Source organism: Pipra filicauda, unplaced genomic scaffold, assembly GCF_003945595.2.
Source record: "Pipra filicauda isolate LSUMZ 115617 unplaced genomic scaffold, ASM394559v2 scaffold573_size283568_pilon, whole genome shotgun sequence".
Lineage (NCBI taxonomy): Eukaryota > Metazoa > Chordata > Aves > Passeriformes > Pipridae > Pipra > Pipra filicauda.
The window spans coordinates 16695-34664 of record NW_024104724.1 but is presented as its reverse complement, the minus strand read 5'-3'; the positions used below and the strand labels follow the sequence as shown (position 1 = coordinate 34664).

General features: G+C 38.9%; 1 protein-coding gene across 3 annotated transcripts in view; it reads right to left on the bottom strand.

The window, feature by feature from the left end:
* Nucleotides 1-17345, bottom strand: part of FAM172A (family with sequence similarity 172 member A) — a 255644-nt gene extending 238299 nt beyond the window's left edge. Inside the window, exons 1-4 of one of the 3 annotated variants that reach the window (XM_039387535.1) lie at nt 17322-17345; nt 16465-16587; nt 13151-13252; nt 10510-10610 (exon numbers count right to left, since the gene is read on the bottom strand). In XM_039387535.1, the coding sequence (XP_039243469.1) occupies nt 10510-10610; nt 13151-13252; nt 16465-16522 (261 nt within the window). In that variant the 5' untranslated portion in view covers nt 16523-16587; nt 17322-17345. Of the gene's footprint in view, nt 1-10509; nt 10611-13150; nt 13253-16464; nt 16588-17321 lie in introns of those variants that run through there. The other 2 variants (XM_039387536.1, XM_027717126.2) reach the window with 2 other exon arrangements.
* Between the last annotated feature and the right edge of the window lie 625 nt (nt 17346-17970).

Sequence of the window (17970 nt, the reverse complement as noted above, 5' to 3'; positions counted from 1 at the left end):
GTTAAATACTAGACAGCACCTTCAGTGAGAGGAGGAGAAAAGAAGACCAACAGACACAGTGGTCACTTAAGCTGCAGCTGAACCAGAGGAACTGCTCAGTAGCAGTCACTCCTGTACAGAAGAAGAAATCCAAGACCAAATCAGTTCACTTAGTGAGGGATGAAGAGGAAGTAGGGCACTCACAACAGGAGGAAGAGGCAGGGCCAGAGACAATCACCCAATGCCTATCTCCGGGAGAACTGCAAAATACGTGAAAAGATTTCAGCTGCCAGTCGGGAGACCCCCTGGTGACCTGGGCTGCTTCAATGCTGGGATAGCGCACCCCACAATATGAAACTAGATGGTAGTGAAGCCAAACAACTGGGATGTCTGTCCCAGGACACAGGTATTGACAGGGGGATTGGAAAGAGGACAGAAACTCTCAGCCTCCTGTCAAGCATGAGGGAAAGGTACCTTTTCAAGGGTGACCTAGTAGTTCGCCCACGCAGACAGAACACCATGGAGAAAGGTATCCAGTACCTGAGAGAACTAGCTGTGCTGAAGGTAATATATAAGAAGGGACAATTGGATCTACTGGACTGTGTGGATCCAATGGCCTGGCACATCAGACCCACAGGAATATAAGGCTGGCACACAATGTCCCCTGATGCCATCAAGATCCATAGGGGTAGAATCTATCTCTGTTTCTGGAGTGCAGCTGACTGTACTGGAAGCTGAAGTGATTCTGACCATGCACGAACTGCAAAAACACCCCATTGTGACAGGCTCAGAAGCCCCATGTATGCTTGGCACAGAACACCTGTGGAGAGGGTACTGTAAGGACCCAAAAGGGCATCTTTGGGCTTTTTGGGATAACTGCTGTGGAGACAGAGGAAATTAGACAGCTGAATACCTTGCTTGGTCTCTCAGAGGACCCTTCTGCTGAGGCACTGCTGAGGGCCAAAGAATGACAGGTAGCGATCGCTACCACAGCAGTGCACTGTTGACAATACTGCACCAACCACGACTCCATGACCCCCATCCATGAGATGATTCGTGAATTGGAGAGCCAGGGAGAGGTCAGCAAGACTGGCTCACCCTTTAATAGTCCCATATGGCCAGTGCATAAGTCCAGTGGAGAGTGGAGACTAACAGTAGACTATCGTGGCCTGAAGGAAGTCACACCACCACTGAGTGCTGCCATGCCGGACATGGTAGAACTTCAGTAGGAACTGGAGTCCAAGGCAGCAAAGTGGTGCCACCATCAACATTGCTAATGCATTTTTCTCCATTCCTTTAGCAGCAGAGTGCAGGCCACAGTTTGCCTTCACCTGCAGGGGTGTCCAGTACACCTGGAACTGACTGCCCCAGGGATGGAAACATAGCTCCACCACCTGCTATTGACTGATCCAGACTGCACTGGAAAAGGGTGAGGCTCCAGAACACTTGCAATACATTGATGACATCATCATGTGGGGCAACACAGCAGAGGCAATTTTTTAGAAAGGGGAGAAGATAATTCAGATGCTCCTGAAGGCTGGTTTTGCCACAAAGCAAAGTAAGGTCACGGGACCTGCCCAGGAAATTCAGTTTTCAGGAGTAAAATGGCAAGATGGATGTCATCAGATTCCAATGGATGTGGTCAACCAAAGAGCAGCTACATTCCAATCAACCAGCAAGAAGGACACAGGCTTTTCTAGGCACTGTAGATATTTGGGAGTATGAATTTTCCAAATTACAGTCAGAGATTGTAAATCCTCTCTATCACGTGACATGGAAGAAGAGCTATTCCAAGTGGGGTGGTTCCTGAACAAAAACAAGCTTTTAAACAAATCAGAAGTTGTTCATGCAGTTGCCCTTGGGTCAGTCAGGACAGGATAAAGTGAAAAATGTGCTCTACGTTGCAGCCAGGGAGAATGGTCCTTCCTGAAGCCTCTGGCAAAATTACCTGGGAGACTCTAGATGACCCCTGGGGTTTTGGAGGTGGGGATGCAAAGGATCTGAGGCCTGTTACACTCCAACTGAAAAAGAGATACTGATAGCTTATGAAGGGGTTCGAGCTGCTTCAGAAATGATTAGCACTGAAGCACAGTTCCTCCTGGCATCCCACCTGCCAGCGCTGGGCTGGATGTTCAAAGGGAAATTCCCTTCCATACAACATGCCACTGATGCTACGTGGAGTAAGTGGGTCATGCTGATCACAAAGCAAGCTCAGATAGGAAACCTCAATCACTCAGGGATCTTGGAAGTCACCACGAACTGGCCTGAAGGTGAAAATTTTGGACTATTATCATCAGGAAAGGAGGAGGAGGAGAAGGTGACACGTGCTGAGAAGGCCCCACCACATAATCAGCTACCAGAAAATGAAAAGTAATATGGTCTCTTTACTTATGGTTCCTGCTATATCACAGGGATACATTGAAAAGGGAAAGCTGCTGTATGGCATCCTACGTGGTGAGCTGCAGAGGGTACTGAGGGACAAGACAGATCAAGTCAGGTTGCAGAGCTGAAAGCCATCCAGCTGGCTTTAGATATTGTTGAATGAGAGAAATGGCCAGTGCTCTACCTCTACACTGACTCATGGATGGTAGAAAATGCCCTGGGAGGATGGCTGGACTGATGGAGAAAGACCAGTTGGCAGCACAGAGGGAAACCCATGTGTGCTGCTGAACTGTGGCAAGACATCACTGCCGGAGTAGAGAAGCTGGCTGCAAAAGTACGTCATGTAGATGCACATGTACTGAAGAGTCAGGCTACTGAAGAACATTGCAAAAATGGACAGGTGGATTGGCTGCCAAGATTAAAGTGTCTCAGGTGGATCTGGACTGGCAACATAAGGGTGAATTTTTCTGGCTCAGTGGGCCCATGATGCCTTCACATCAGCAGGGAAGAGATGCAAGAGACAGTTGGGCTCATGATCAAGGGGAGGACACTATCTCTAAAGTTATCCATAACTGTGAAATATGCACTGCAGTCAAGCAGGCCAAGCGCCTCTGTGGAATGGTAGACGATATGACTGAAATATGGGGAGGCCTGGCAGACTGATTACATCACACTCCTGCAAACCCTCCAAGGCAAGTACTACGTGCTGGCAATGGTGGAAACAACCACTGGATGGCTGGAGATGTACCCTGTGCTTCACAGCACTGCCCAGAACACCTTCTTGGGCTTTAGAAAGCAAGTCCTGTGGTGACATGACACCTCAGAAAGAACTGTGTCAGACAACGGACTCATTTCAAAAACAGCCTCATAGACACCTGGGCCAGAGAGCACGGGATTGAGTGGGTATATCATACTACCTACCATGCACCAGCCTCTGGGAAAATTTAATGCTACAATGGACTGTTAAAAACAACTTTGAAAGCAATGGGTGGGGAAACCTCCAAATATTGTAATCTACGTTTAGCAAAGGACATCTGTTTAGGTAACACTGGAGGCTCTATCAGTCAAGCTGGCCTTGCCCAGTCAAAACTTCCCCATACTGTGGAAGAGGATAAAGTTCCTGTGGTGTGTAATGAGGGACCTGTTAGAGACGACAGTTTGGATTAGTCCTGCCTCAAGCAAAGGCAAACCCGTCTGTGGGACTGCTTTTGCTCAAGGACCTGGGTGTACTTGGTAAGTAATGCAGAGGGGCAGGGAAACACATCGTGGGGGAATTTGATCTTTAGGTGAGAACAGTCTGTAATTTTGAATTCTATACTATTGGTTGTTGCCACTGTATGCCATAACTACCATGTACAAGGAGGATGGACTGCTCCAGATTTACCAGTTGTAAGCTCCTGATGCAGCTTGCAACCAGCCAACAGTACACCAGCTGCCCTGAAGGCATTGAGGACGGAGAGAACCCATTTAGTTCTGGACTAAATAAACTCAGCAGACATCTTGGAGGGACAGCCATTGACTATGGAAATGATACCTGTGCTTGTCTATATATATATACATATGTATACAGTTGGAAGGTGTAGGATTTTGCATGACACAGATCTACAGAATAAGGGGTGTATAATATTTTGGTTCAGGACAGAGTTAATTTTTTCTCAGTAGCCAGGAGGAGGCAGGGCTAGGACACAGAAGTTATTCTATACCACCTCACCTCATTTTCCTGGGAACAGAGAAAGTGCTCGTTTCCAGGGTCAGAGGAGCATGGCTGGGGTGGGGTCAAGCACCACAGCAAGCATTTTGTGGGTGAATCACTCTCCCTCTTTTGTACACTTTTGTTACCAACACTGTTGTGTTACTGTTCGTTTTATCTCACTGCTGTTTCCAGTAAATCGTTCTTATCTCAACCCCTGATCTTTACCTTTTTTGCCCCCAATTCTTGCCACAGTGGAAGGAGGAGGAGGATGGGGAAGCAAGTGAGCAGTACGTGGTTTGGAAAGTTTCAGCAGGAGCATATAAGTGGCAAGTAACATCACTAAACCACAACCTGCCCAGAAATGGCTCTATAAAAGGAGACCACACAAAATGGCATTTAATCACTTTCAAAAATAAGGATAGGGGAGATACTTCAATTAGATGCTTTCACTTCGCCTCTGAAACAGGAGCTAGGAAAAATTTGTTAGGTTTTCAAGTGAGAGTTTTTGCTATCTCCATCAAAGTTCACCTTTATTTGACTACAATACAAGACACTGAAAAAATTCAATTCACACATGCACATATTAAGTATTTGGCATCTCATCTCTGAACAGAACAACCTCTTCAATAGTCCAAGCAAGCAGGCATTCCATGAAAAGAAATGTCAATGAATCTGCCTATACATTACATCACTATGAATTTATTTTGTCCACTCAGTAAGACAAATTTTTCCAATCACTAAATAACTAACAGCAAATACGTTATAATAGGTCACGGTACACAAACATAATTTTGCTTAATCCACAGTATGCAGCATGTACTTTATTATAATAAAGTCTCACTAGCCAGAGAAAATCTGGAATGTTCAATGATAAACTGCAAAGAAACTGAAACTAGAGTGTAAGGATTTCAACTAATCATCTGCAAATTTTATTTGAAACTTGATCCTGCAGCCCTTATTCATAAGATCAGACCTATTGAGTTTATTCACATGAGCTTTGGCTGCAAGATTGGACCTTAAGTACTATCAGGTGCGCTTGTAGCCTATCATCAGATTTTGGGTTATTCATGCAAGAAGCTACCCTTTCAAATGCAGACTACTTAATGCTTCCTTCTTCATTAACTTACATGTCCTCTTCTGCTTCTCTATGCTTTCATTTGTGCTATGTAAATAGCCTCTCTCTTCTCAGTCATCGAAACAAATAATGCTCTTTGCAACCAAGGAGGAAATTAGTAGCAGGTGAACGCTTATTTTTTAAATTATGTTGAGACCAAGCTGTTCTTTAACTTAAAGGAGATCTGGAAAAAAAAATTCCCATTTTGCTACTTAGCCATCTTAATTATGGGTTGTCACTGTCATAATTCTACATACTTATCCCCCTCAGCCCCCTCAAATATTAAACTTGATGGTTAATCTACTTTATGATGAGCTGGACCTAACATTGTACACATACTTTAAAGTAGTTTATTTAACAAGACTTCTCTGACGACATAAAATTAACTGTATCTTATCGTACATGAAACATGACAGAAATTTCTGACTTAAATGTTCTATTTCTTTGGTTTACATATGTGTTCTACATAAATACAAGGTATTGTGCCATGGGGTAACTGTAAAAAACAAGAACAATTCTTCTGCTACCTGCTTATAGACATTTGCAGGTCAGATAGGCTACAATTATAGTAAACAGCATAAACTTGAACAGGATCACAGCAGAGACATTTACGTCATGGTCCATATTATAATCTACATATTTACAAATCCTCTTTGAGTTTTGCAAGATATGGGTAGACAAGCAAATTGTCATTACAGTAAAAGTCTCTTGATTAGTGATAGAACTCTTGAAAATATTAATGCCAACGTTAAATGGCCTCCAAGTAATCAACAAATTATAACAATATCTGCCTTCTGATGCTAGGGATACTGTGGTACTATACGACTAAGGAAGAAGAAAGTCAACATGCACTTTTTCGTACAAAATCTCATTATCAGCACAACCTATGTAACTGGCAAAATTTAAATGAAATCCCAGCAACAGATATTTTCTTTATAATTCCAGCTAATTTCAATGTAATGATCAGGCAGGGGCTGAAGCTGACTGCTGGCAATTTCAGTAGTTATGCTATCAACCGAAACTGCAGTACAAATAATAAGCACACATATCTACTTAAAATGCAAGAAAGCATACATCATATGAGTCTAATCTGGAGGTTAACCTTGAATCCAAATCTCCATAACTTGAAGCTAGAAAAAAATCTAAAAATTCAGCCTTGAACTGAAGTGGTATGTCTGCAACAACTGTACTGTTGTCACAAAATTATTCTCAGTCGTACTTCAAACTTGCCACACGGATTAATCGGCAGTTCGAAGCAGCTGCAACACTATGTTCTATGCACTTCTGTTGCCATTTTAATTTTTAAAAAGCAAATGGAGAGGCTCTCCACAAAATTCAATGCTGCAATACCAATGACTGAACCAGAATCACAAAATTATGAACAGTTCACTAAATTGTCTATTAGCAACACATATCAAGAGGCCACAAAACAAACTGTGTGCCTGAAATAACCGATCAGTGAATGACGAATAAAGAGATGTAAGGAGTGGAGACGTTGATGAACCATTTTAATTTTTGTAGAATCAATTTCCATACAGCCAGAAAAACGGCAGAACATCACAGATAGTGTATTTACGACTTCTAACAGCAAAAAAAGCATGGAAACCAAATGGAAATTAATGCTCCAAGAAAGACAGAATTAGGCCAGTAACATAAGGCCAGAGAGCACACTCACTTCTTAAAAACAGTAAAACACAGTAAAAGCAGCCCATAGCACATATATGTACAGTAAAACAAGGTTCCTTGTGCATAATGTATATAACTTTTAAAACTTAGAAAATCAGCATGCAACAACTGAGTTAACAATGGAAACACTGAATACATAAAACACTTCTGTTCAATAGTACCAATCTAGCTACTTCATTGTCACATCGTATGTCCAGCTACATAAATCTTGAGCCAAAAATGTACACAGAGAACTCCTAAAGCCAAAGGATGATGTTTCAAAGCAAAGGCCTAAGGTAAGATTTTACTAAATCACCTTACAAATCATATAGTTGCTGCTTCTTAAGCTATCACAGTTTCCTAAACGCGTCTTTCCCCTAGACTACAAAATGGCTAATCAGAGGGTAATATACTACTTCTGTAGATTCAACCACTGCATCACTTATCCCCTAATTTATGGCACAAAAGAAGGTTTTACATATGTGAATAAATGCCAGGGATCATTGTCCTCTGTGCTCTCAGGTAACTGTGCCCGAAATAGACAACGAAGCACTTATATAAAATTTGTGTTGGAAGAACGGTGTAGTACCTAGCACCCAACAGACAATGGACTGAAAGACAAATTACTTTCTTTTCTCCTAAAAACACAAAACAAACAACTTAGAACAATTCTCTCTGTCAGTACCTGACCTCAAGCCTTCCTTGTCTTTTACCTACCAATATAAACAAAACAAATTTCCAAAGATCATTCAAACCTTCAAAATGCACAGGACAGATCACAGATGTAAGACACCCACTCCATGAACACATATACCTACTGGTTAGCCAAAAATCACAAAAAGTCCTTCATACTACTATGTATTGAAGCTGTGCACACACTATTGATATACGCAGAAACAGAAATCTGATTAAGTTTCAAAACACACATAGGAAGGTGTGGTGGCATAGGAACATACATGGAAACATACTAATCTTTATAGCTATGTCTTGTCCAACTTACTTATTCGCAAAATGGGGATATTTGAACAATGCAGTCATACACAAAGGTCTGCACACATAGACCATGGAAGCGTGTTTCCTCTTGGAAGAAATGTGTAGGCAATGTAACAGACAATGCAACAGAACAATCCCTTTTTGGGAAAAATATACAAATTGAAAAGATGTGAGAAGCAGCTGCAGCAGCCCCATCCACTGTCTCCTTCCACAATCAAATGGGATTCCTGCCACAGTTCCTGCAGGAATGAGGAGGAGGAGGTAAAAAGCAAGCCAATCCTTGGTAACAAAGTTCTGGCAGGACAAAACCATGCTGAACAGCTGGGCAGCTCTAGCACATTCAGCAGAGTGCCCAGGCTGACATATAAATAAAACAGAGGGGCTGAGCAAGCAAGCATAGAGCACCAGATCCCCAGAGGGCTGAAACACCTCTCCTGTGAAGACAGGCTGAGAGAGCTGGGGTTGTTCATGCTGGAGAAGAGAAGGCTCTGGGGAAACCTTAGAGCACCTTCCAGAGTAATGGGCTACAAGGGAGCTGGAGAGGGACTTTTGGCAAGAACATGGAGTAATAGGATGAGAGACAATAACTTTAAACCAAAAGGGAGTAGATTTAGACTAGATGCTAGAAAAAAACTCTTGATTGTAAAGGTGGGGAGGCGCTGGAACAGTTTGCTCGGAGAAGCTGGGGATGCCCCATCCCTGAAAGTGTTTAAGGTCAGATTGGACAGGGCTTTAAGTAACCTGGTGTAGTAGAAAGTGTCGCTGTCCATGGCGGGGGGTTGGAAGTACGTGATCTCTAAGGTCCCTTCTGTAAATACCAGGTAATACAAACATGCCAAAAATAATATTTCACCATTGTTTCTGCATGTCAAAACTTCCTACCAAAAGTTCTCTGTCAGCTTTCCTGCCAGAAGTCCTCACCAGAGTTTCTTGCTGGAGTTTTCCTGCCAAAAGATCCTGCTATTGTTTACGGTTTTCATAAATCTTCGAACATCTGAACAGGGCTATGTGCCAAGAAACCACATATAACCTCCTTTGAACACTATAAGAGTTGAGGAAAAATTTTGGAAAATCAGAGAGAGGAGAGAGAGAGAGAGAATCGGTTACCCTAGCCAAGAATCTCTCCCCACCTCCCCCTCACCTTTTCTCTGCCACCACATGCTGCCTGCCTGCCACTGCCACTTCTCTGCCAGCCGGAGAAGAACTGATACCCACCGTGCCACATGTGTGAGTTAAACCTTATCCTTCTACCCTCACTGAGGGCCGAAAGGTGCCGCTGATCAAGGATCAGAACCCTGCACGGCCTGGGGCATGGTCAAAGGTAAGCGGCAAAGCCACACATCCCAGCTGCATTCCAGAGAATTAAGCTGCTAAGACACCCCAAACGATTCCAGGATTCTATGAATAAGGCATTTTTCTTCCCAAGGCACCATTATACGTGAACAAGCCTTGCTTTACTGGAGATGGCTAAACATCTGCTATTGATGGAAAGAAGTGAATTGATTTCTTATTTTGCTTGTACACACAGCTTTTGCTTTACCTATTAAACTCTAACTCAGCTTGCGAATTTTTTCACTTTTAGCCTTCGGACTCTCTCCCTCATCCCACAGTGCGGAGCGAGCGAGCAGCTGTGTGGGGCTGAACTGCCCACAAGGGTAAACTATGAAAACTAGAAAATCTAAAAGACAAAATGGCTAAACATGCATAATCAAGTATATCTCTAAGTAGTCTGAATTACTGCAACAGAAAGACTAAGTGGGAAATAAGTGTGTTTCATCCTTACTAAATGAAAGTAGACAAGTGTAAGGCAAAGGCAGTTCTTGAGTGATAATTCTAGCAGAAATCAGTGGGCAATATCACATAGTCTCTAAGAAAAAGACTCCAGTTTGTGAACAGAACTCTGCACCTTCTTTCTCCAAAAGCCACTCTGACATAAGCAGCATTATTACCTCAAGGTCAGTGTGCTGAGACTGTTCTTTCTGTAAGGCGGGGAGGTTGTGACAGTGCAAGAAAGATCTCAGCACACAGTTCTGCATCCACTGAGATTAGCTGCCTTTTTTAACAAGTCAGTGCCTTGACTTCTAAAGCAATACAAAAAGCTTAGCATTGAAAAAGTACATTTCACATAGAAAAGTAACTATGGTCAGTTGCTTTTACACCTCCAAAAAGCCAGGAAATACTAGTAGCATCCAAATATCTAATTCACCCACAAATATTTAATCAATTAATCATTAGATATCTACTTAATCTATCTAGTGGTTCCTGGTACCTCCTAGCAACATGAGAAAATCAACCAACACATTTATCTTCACCTAGAAAGTAAAATGCCACTGTTTTGTACTCCATTCTTCACCCTGAGGGGACTAAAGTTAAATACTGCACTGTATAATATTATCTAATTTATGTAATCTAGATGATATTCTATTCTGAAGATATACTGAAGCCAAGTAGTCTAAATCACATACTAAGCTCTATAACAAACAACAGAAATTACTGTTAAAGCATTAATATTCAATAATCCTGAAATACCTTCTGTTAAATGACTGAAGCCTCACTAAATCTTCATTAACATAAAAGAATCACTCCTACAGGGAAAAAAAACAAAGCCCACAGCACACACACACACACACATATATATACACACACACACACACATACATACATATACACACAAATTATATACCTCCCCAAGAGCTTCATAGCGCTTTTGGTTCCATCTATGCAAATCTTCGCGATAATTAAACACGAATGGCTCCCCAGTTTTTATGTGTCTTAATTGTCCTTCTGTAAAAGAAACAAAACCATTACATTTAGTATACGTCTTCATTAAAAGTAGGACACATTTCATTGCTGAAAATTTTAAAAGAAGTCTACATCTAAAAATTGGGCTATTATGAATTTATCCACATTTTTGGTTATAGGATTTTTGAAGGAAAACAACTGTATCCTAAAAACAAAATGCATTTCCCTTGTATGGTATATATTGCTAGATAAAGCTAAACAGAAATTATGACAGTGAAATGACACGCACATATCAAATGCAAAACTGCTTTCCAAGAAATATTTATGTCTCAACTGCTACGGATTAACAGTGAAATGTAAACATTAGCAGTTAATATTTGATCTGTAGTACTAATTAGGTGATCAAATTGTAGCTACAAATACACTATTTCAAAACCAACTCCATTATGACAACATTTGAGTACAAAAGGGCTAGAAGCTGAAAGTAAAGGAAACGTTTACTTTCAAGCTTAACAACTTTCTAAAGTAAACTGAAAAAAAAACATGTCCACAGTTAGGGTAAACATCTTAACTCCTAGGCATAGTGAAATCAAGTAAGAGCTTCTAGATTCAGGGTACACTGAGACTACAACAGCAGAATGAAGCAGAGTGCTTGATCAGAGCAAAACCCCATGCTATTCTTACATTCCAGTGTAACTTCCCAGAGCTGGCCTTTTTTATAGTCAAACTTAATAGCTCACACAACCACTGATGAAGACATAGACTGCGTTAAAACAACAATAAAATGGCAACCATGAGGCAGCAAACTGAGGAAAAGAGATATCTTACCAGTAATGTTTCACCTTATCAGACAAAACACAGATTATGATCTCAGATCATCATAAAATTGCAGTTCATTAGAGAAATATTAAAAACAGGGATAGGTACAAGTAAACTCCTTCGAACACTGAAACGTCTGCATGATGAAACTAAGGTTTCTCAGCAATGTTTCCTCTTGAATAGAGAAAAGTTGCTTAGTTCACATCCTTTCAGAACGGTTACACTTTGATTTTGATGTTTTGAGTAAAATATTTAAGATCTGATATCTATAGTAGTTATGCTCGTCTGCTGATCTAACTTTTTTCCCAGATCTGCCTTACCTCACGTACTAGACACCGAGTAAGTATTTATTCACAGCTTCCTGTCCCTGTGTCAGGTCCAAATATCCTTCTTCTCATATTTTCATCATAACTTTACTTTCAGGTGTTCCTTCTCAGCTAGCTACTCTTCAAATACACCATTCAATAGTACACGAATTGCCTCTCTCAGCAAGTAAAGTGGAACAACTAACTGGCATATTTTTTCTTTGGCTTTCTGGAACCCTGGTCTTCTTCAGATTTAAATAATCTGATAAAAATCTTCTGTACTTTTCCATCATAAAAAAAAGCATGATTATGACATAAGAGTACATGACTGAATATTGGAATTAAACGTATAAAGGCAAAATTAAGACCTTTTTGCTTTGCTGACCTGTAGCATATATAATAGGTTTTCCTCCATTCTATGGAAATCACTCAGGCTGTGAGGTTAGTGATGAAATATTCAGTAACATAATTCATTCCCCAAAATTCAAATTTCAGCCCTTTTTATCAACCACATATGAACCACTAATTCTGAAGTCAGTAAGAAAGACAGTAGACACTGTGCAGATCTAAAAATAAGGAGCTGAAAAGTGACAGAGCTGAACCTCTTCCATCAAAGAAAGAGCATCACTTTCATGACACTTTTAGTCTCTAAGTACGTTCCTGTGAAAGCCATCAGGGTATTAAAAAGCTAAGTGTTGCATAAATGACTATCATTTAAAGGAAAGCTCTTTTTTTTTTTCTTTGAAAGTGGAAGATGTAAGGCAGATTTAGAAACTAAAGTTCCTCTGTTCACAGAACAGGCACTGAAAAGAAGTAGAATTGTAAACATTCCCACTTGTCCTACGGGTTTTAAACAATCTTGAAAGAGCCATTTTCCAGAGTCTAGTTTTACTTTAGCTTAGGATTTTAAAATGCGTACACCAATTTATAAATACTAGTAATTCATTTAACATACAGATTGAGCTAGCTGGAAGTACTTGTAGTCATCACACACTTGGCTGCAATGCAAAATCATGACCACACCAGAAGAGACAGTCTATCACATTACTCATCCTTCCATCAATATAAATAGGCATTTTTCTATCGATATTAATGAAATAGCCAGGACAAATTATTGTCTTAATAACAACTTTAATTTTGCTTTTCAAATGCTGATGCTACGTGAATTACTTTCAGAATTTTTGTATCAACACTTCTGTAACAGAATACAGAAAGTCATAAAGTAGGCACAGTACAAATCTACAACACTGTATAAAATGATGGATTTTTGTGATAATTTTATGAAATAAAAATTTAGTACTTAGCTAGATTTACAAGTCTATCAGCCCTAAAGTTTAAAATTTTATTCTTAACAGAAAAGAGTGAAATTCTAATAGAGACTTATAAGGTAAAATTCAAGTTCTGATAACCTCTCAACATTATTCTAAGTATAATCTTTACAAAGTATATATGACTTACTTTCATTAAAAATGTACTCAAATCCTTCCAGAGTATCAGGGAATTCAAGTGGTGGCTCATCTTTTTTCATCAGCTCATCCAAGTCTATTCTAGACAATAAATCTAAAAAAGGAAAAATTTATATAATGCATGCTATGCTTTTTTTGTTTCACTATTAACACTGACAAAATGTGTTTGTTCAGATTTGTAGAAGAGCAGAACAATATTCCAATATTACTTAACATAGGACACTGTTATGGGAAATCCTGTTCCAGATTCAGAAGCTGAACCTCATTGGCAGTATATGCCATTATTTATTTATTTATTTACCCACCTATCTATTTGTGATGTTGATCAAAAATGTTTAGAGACATAAAAGTCACCAAAGATATACTGATTTGTTTCAATGATTCATTACGTCAATGTTAGAAATCTCTGGTATGCATGTACATAAATTCATAAAACCTATAATCATAAAATCATACCTCATTTATGTTTTAACCTAAACTTATCTAGCTTCAATATCAAACCACTGATAAAGTTCTGTTTGCCTTCTTGAGGAGGTCAGATTATCTGATGTACGCCATCTCATGGGCATTTACCAGCTGTGTGACCATAGCAGTTCTTATCCCTTCCTCTGATACCCAAATAGACTATTATATCTGAATCCTTCTCTCAACCACCCTCCTTAAATAGCTCTCAAGGTAGAGAAAACTCTCATCCATGTCATTGCAAGCCATGACATACACATCCTTTTCAGATCAGGATTGTATAATCTAGTTCAGCCTGCAGTCACTAATGCAAGAACACTAAAGTAATCATAATCTACATTCTTTATCCTAGAATTAAGGATTTTCATTTAACCACAGGTAAGCATATTGGGACATGTTTTGCTCATGTCACTACCAAACAATTACTGCATACACACATAACAGTGTACAATCATCTCTCCTCTTCTCATTGCTTATCACCTGCACAGCCCAGCGCTACCCTATCTGACTTTCTGATTAATAATCAAAAAATCATTAAGAAACAATTCTGCAGGATCCCACCAAAATATAGTTTCCTACTTCCTCATAGATGAATTTGAAGACCACACACATTCTGTTCAGGAGTGCTACACTGGCTTTGAACCATTACTGTTTCATAAATCAAGATACCATGTACTACCAAGAAAATGCATTAAGTATTTTAAGTATACTGAGTTATTATCTTTACCATCCAAAGCTGTAGCTCAAAGAAAAGAAAAGAGTTCGAAAAGGCTCATTTTCTTAAAGCTTAGTTTGGCATCAACTGTTTCCACCCTTTCATTAATTAAAATAATTATTTTTGTAGGTTTGTACCATTATTTTTGCTTAGTCTTATTGTTCGTAGGTTACCCACATTATCTAAGCTTAATATATTGATACCTTTAGCCCTTTGAAATTTCTATTGTTCAAAATGTTTGAAGTGTACTGAAAATTGTCTTCAGTATTCTTGAAGTTCCTTGACCTTCTCTTTTTATAACTCTTCCAGTTCACCTGGCAGTCATTCCAGTGTCCATATGATTGTCTCCAGCTCTTTCTTCTGCAAGTGATTTCAGTGGGCAAAGCTGGAGGACCAAAGGCCATCTGGTATGGCCGCTGGAATTCAACATCTCTCCAAAAAATATTATGCTGTCTGAGCATCTCTGTGGTATCTAAACGTCCATATAACATCAGATGTTGACTGGATGATTTCTAAATCTGTCTTTCTCCACCACAGCTCACTTTTACATCACATCTATTTAACAGCAAGTCCCATGAAATTCAATTTACATAAGCAATCATACGTTTGTTCTCATGCAGTGTCCTTTGAAAGTTCTGTGGGAACTGCTTTGGTTCTCAACCAAATGATAGGAGACTTTCACAACAGGATGTAAAAAGCATGCCCTTTCTTCTTCTGTACTTTCACAATACCAAGGAAGCAAATAGTCTTTCTCTCCTTGGTGAAGAGAATCCTGTCACACCACACCTCTAGAATTTAGTTTCACTGAAGTCTTCATGTCTTCTTACTGTGACTTTATTTGGAAATGTGTTTACACAGAAGTGTCACTTACTATATAATAAAATAGCTATCTCCTGAGTAGCAAGGACAATAGTATATGAAAGCTTATCTGTAGTATGCACAGCTTGTCATGATTTACAGCTTCCATCAGAGTCACTGAGGAAGACTGCACTTGGTCTGTCCTGCAACCACTGACACAGTCACTTTCTTCCTATGCAACTTTTCAATTAGCCAAAGTGTTCTAACAACTTCGAGATTCCTTCAAGATCTGATCCACCACTCTCACTTAAGATCTTAGACTTTACAACTCAATTTGAGACAGTTCAACAGAGCTGAAAATTGAGTGATCTGCAGGAGACCTTCACAGCCCAATGGGAGATCACTGGATCACATCAATGACACTAATCCTTACTGAAGATCAAATCAATGACAAGTATAAGATGGGAGTTTTACTTTTCCAAACATGAACTATAACTTCCTCAAAATATACTAATCTGACAGAATTAGTACAAGGTTTTATAAAAGTACTACATAGGTTTTCATCAAACATTTCACAAAAATGCAGCAACTGAAGAAACATCATCTATCATCACACAGAATATAAATTTCTAATAATGCTTTGGCAGAAATCCAGGATGAACACTGGAGTTGCAAACTATATTCTTTTTTCTCCTTTGAAAGACAATTTAGAGTCCAAATGTGTGATGCAAGCACTTCAAACCCAATGTTTGGTTAGCTTACTGGAAGGTCTAACCAACTCCATGGTACTTCCAAAATTGAAAATCACTATTTAAATTATCATTTATGTAAGTTTTTTTTCCCCTAAGTCACTTAGGTCCATTTATTTTTTAAAACATAAAATACAAAGGGAAGTGTATAAAATTAATATGGAAATCAATGTCCTGAGAACCTTTTTGCTGTTAACATTCCAGTCCAAGAGACTTTTAAAAGCTGTAATATGATTGTATAACTATAAAACAAAAGCATCATATAAATTAAATGAAAACTCCCAAAAACTAAGAACACAAAAGCACTAGACAACTTTCTCAAAGGATAATTATGTAAATTTAAAAAATTAATGGATATTGTATTCTGTTAACTCCTTACCACAGATAATTATATTTTATATCATCTTATGAAAATACTGATAATGGACATACCATTAGATAATAAGCATTTAGCACACGTGGACTAATAGTCTCTTCCAGTACTGTAATTCCCAAGCTCTAACCCATACCTATAACAAATTATTTTCCTTTCCTTAATAATCATTTCTGAAATGTCAATATATGTAAAAAAGAGATTCATACCCTTTAATGCAGTGGTCTTCTCTTTTTCATCTGGCCCTCCTTGCTGGAGCTGAGCCATCACTACCCAAAATGTCAACAGATTTAAAATACTGAAGTAAATGCAGCTAATCCTCAAAAGACAATCTGAAAAAGAACAAGATTTGGATATTAAATTTACTGAGTGCTCCTTTAACAGATCTCATCCTCTACTGTTTACATCACAAAAACCCCCAGAATTTGCTCTGAAAGCAAAATCTGTCAGAGTATTATAAACCCCAGGTTTGGTCAAAGATTCAAGTTCACAAGAATGAACAATAACCTCTCCCTAATCCTAAAGGTACTTCTACCTAATCAATATATCTTTCTTTGTGATTCTAATGTAGCGTCAGTGAAGGAGAAGTCTCTAGAAAAGCACAACACTTTTAAGTCCAAAGTAGAAGATACAAGAAAAACCACAACATAATCAATAGAACTTTCACAATCTTTACAGATTTTCTTCATCAATTAACTCCACTTTGATGTTCTTATTGTACTATAGTTTTGTTTAAAACTGACACAGTTTTAAACCACTGCAATTTCTACAATACTTCATTGGTATTGGTATCGAAAATCAGGATTGAAATGTATAGAGCTATAGAACAAACTTCAGTGTATTCAAGATAAGAATTTACATACAAAATCCGATTCTAAATTTCTCCTGTCGCACAGAGGGCAACGCAGACATTCAAGTCCATAGTCTCTTTCATCTCGAAACTGACACCAAGGGAGTGAACTACCACATCACAATTACTGCTTTTTCCTTCTCAATAAAAAGACCTCTGTGCACTGAATTCTTTTTCCCTTCATCTTTTTTTGGTTCTTTATCTGTCAGTCATTACCAATTTGTTTTATTCTTCTTCCCCATATTCTTTTCACAGATGAGCTTGCATGAACTCTATCTCTGTAGCAATTTGCCAAAAAAAGAGTAATAGCATTCACCAACTCTGCTACTGGCTTCCTAATACCCATAAGAAAGAACCTCAAAATGGTTTCTTTAAAGTAACAGCAGTTCACTGTAAGGAGAGTAGAAAAAAAAATAAATTTAGCATAATAAAGACTATTTTTCTACCATCTTTAGACAAAACCTGTTACATTAAAAACTTTATTGTAGATTAAGGAATAGTATAGCAATTTAAGAGGGTGATATATATTAACTAAGGAGACAATTTGAGGGGTTCTTTTGGTTTGGTTTTTTTTTTAAACTTGGGGGTCTAGAAAGTCCAATAATCAATTGATTTTACAAGTTAGAACTATGGCAGACTGACATCTTCCTTCGTAGGAGGCTGTTCAGACTAAGCTGATGGGAAATGGCAGTATATTACTAAAGCCTTTTAAAGACACAACTCTATAAGGAAAGGTCTGTTTAGATTGTGTACTTTGCAAATTACGACAGCACTTAACATGATTTAGTTAAAATGTTCATCTTTTGGCTAAGGCTTTAATCATGTTAGCACTCATTACAAAGGCAATCACAAAAATAACAGCAAA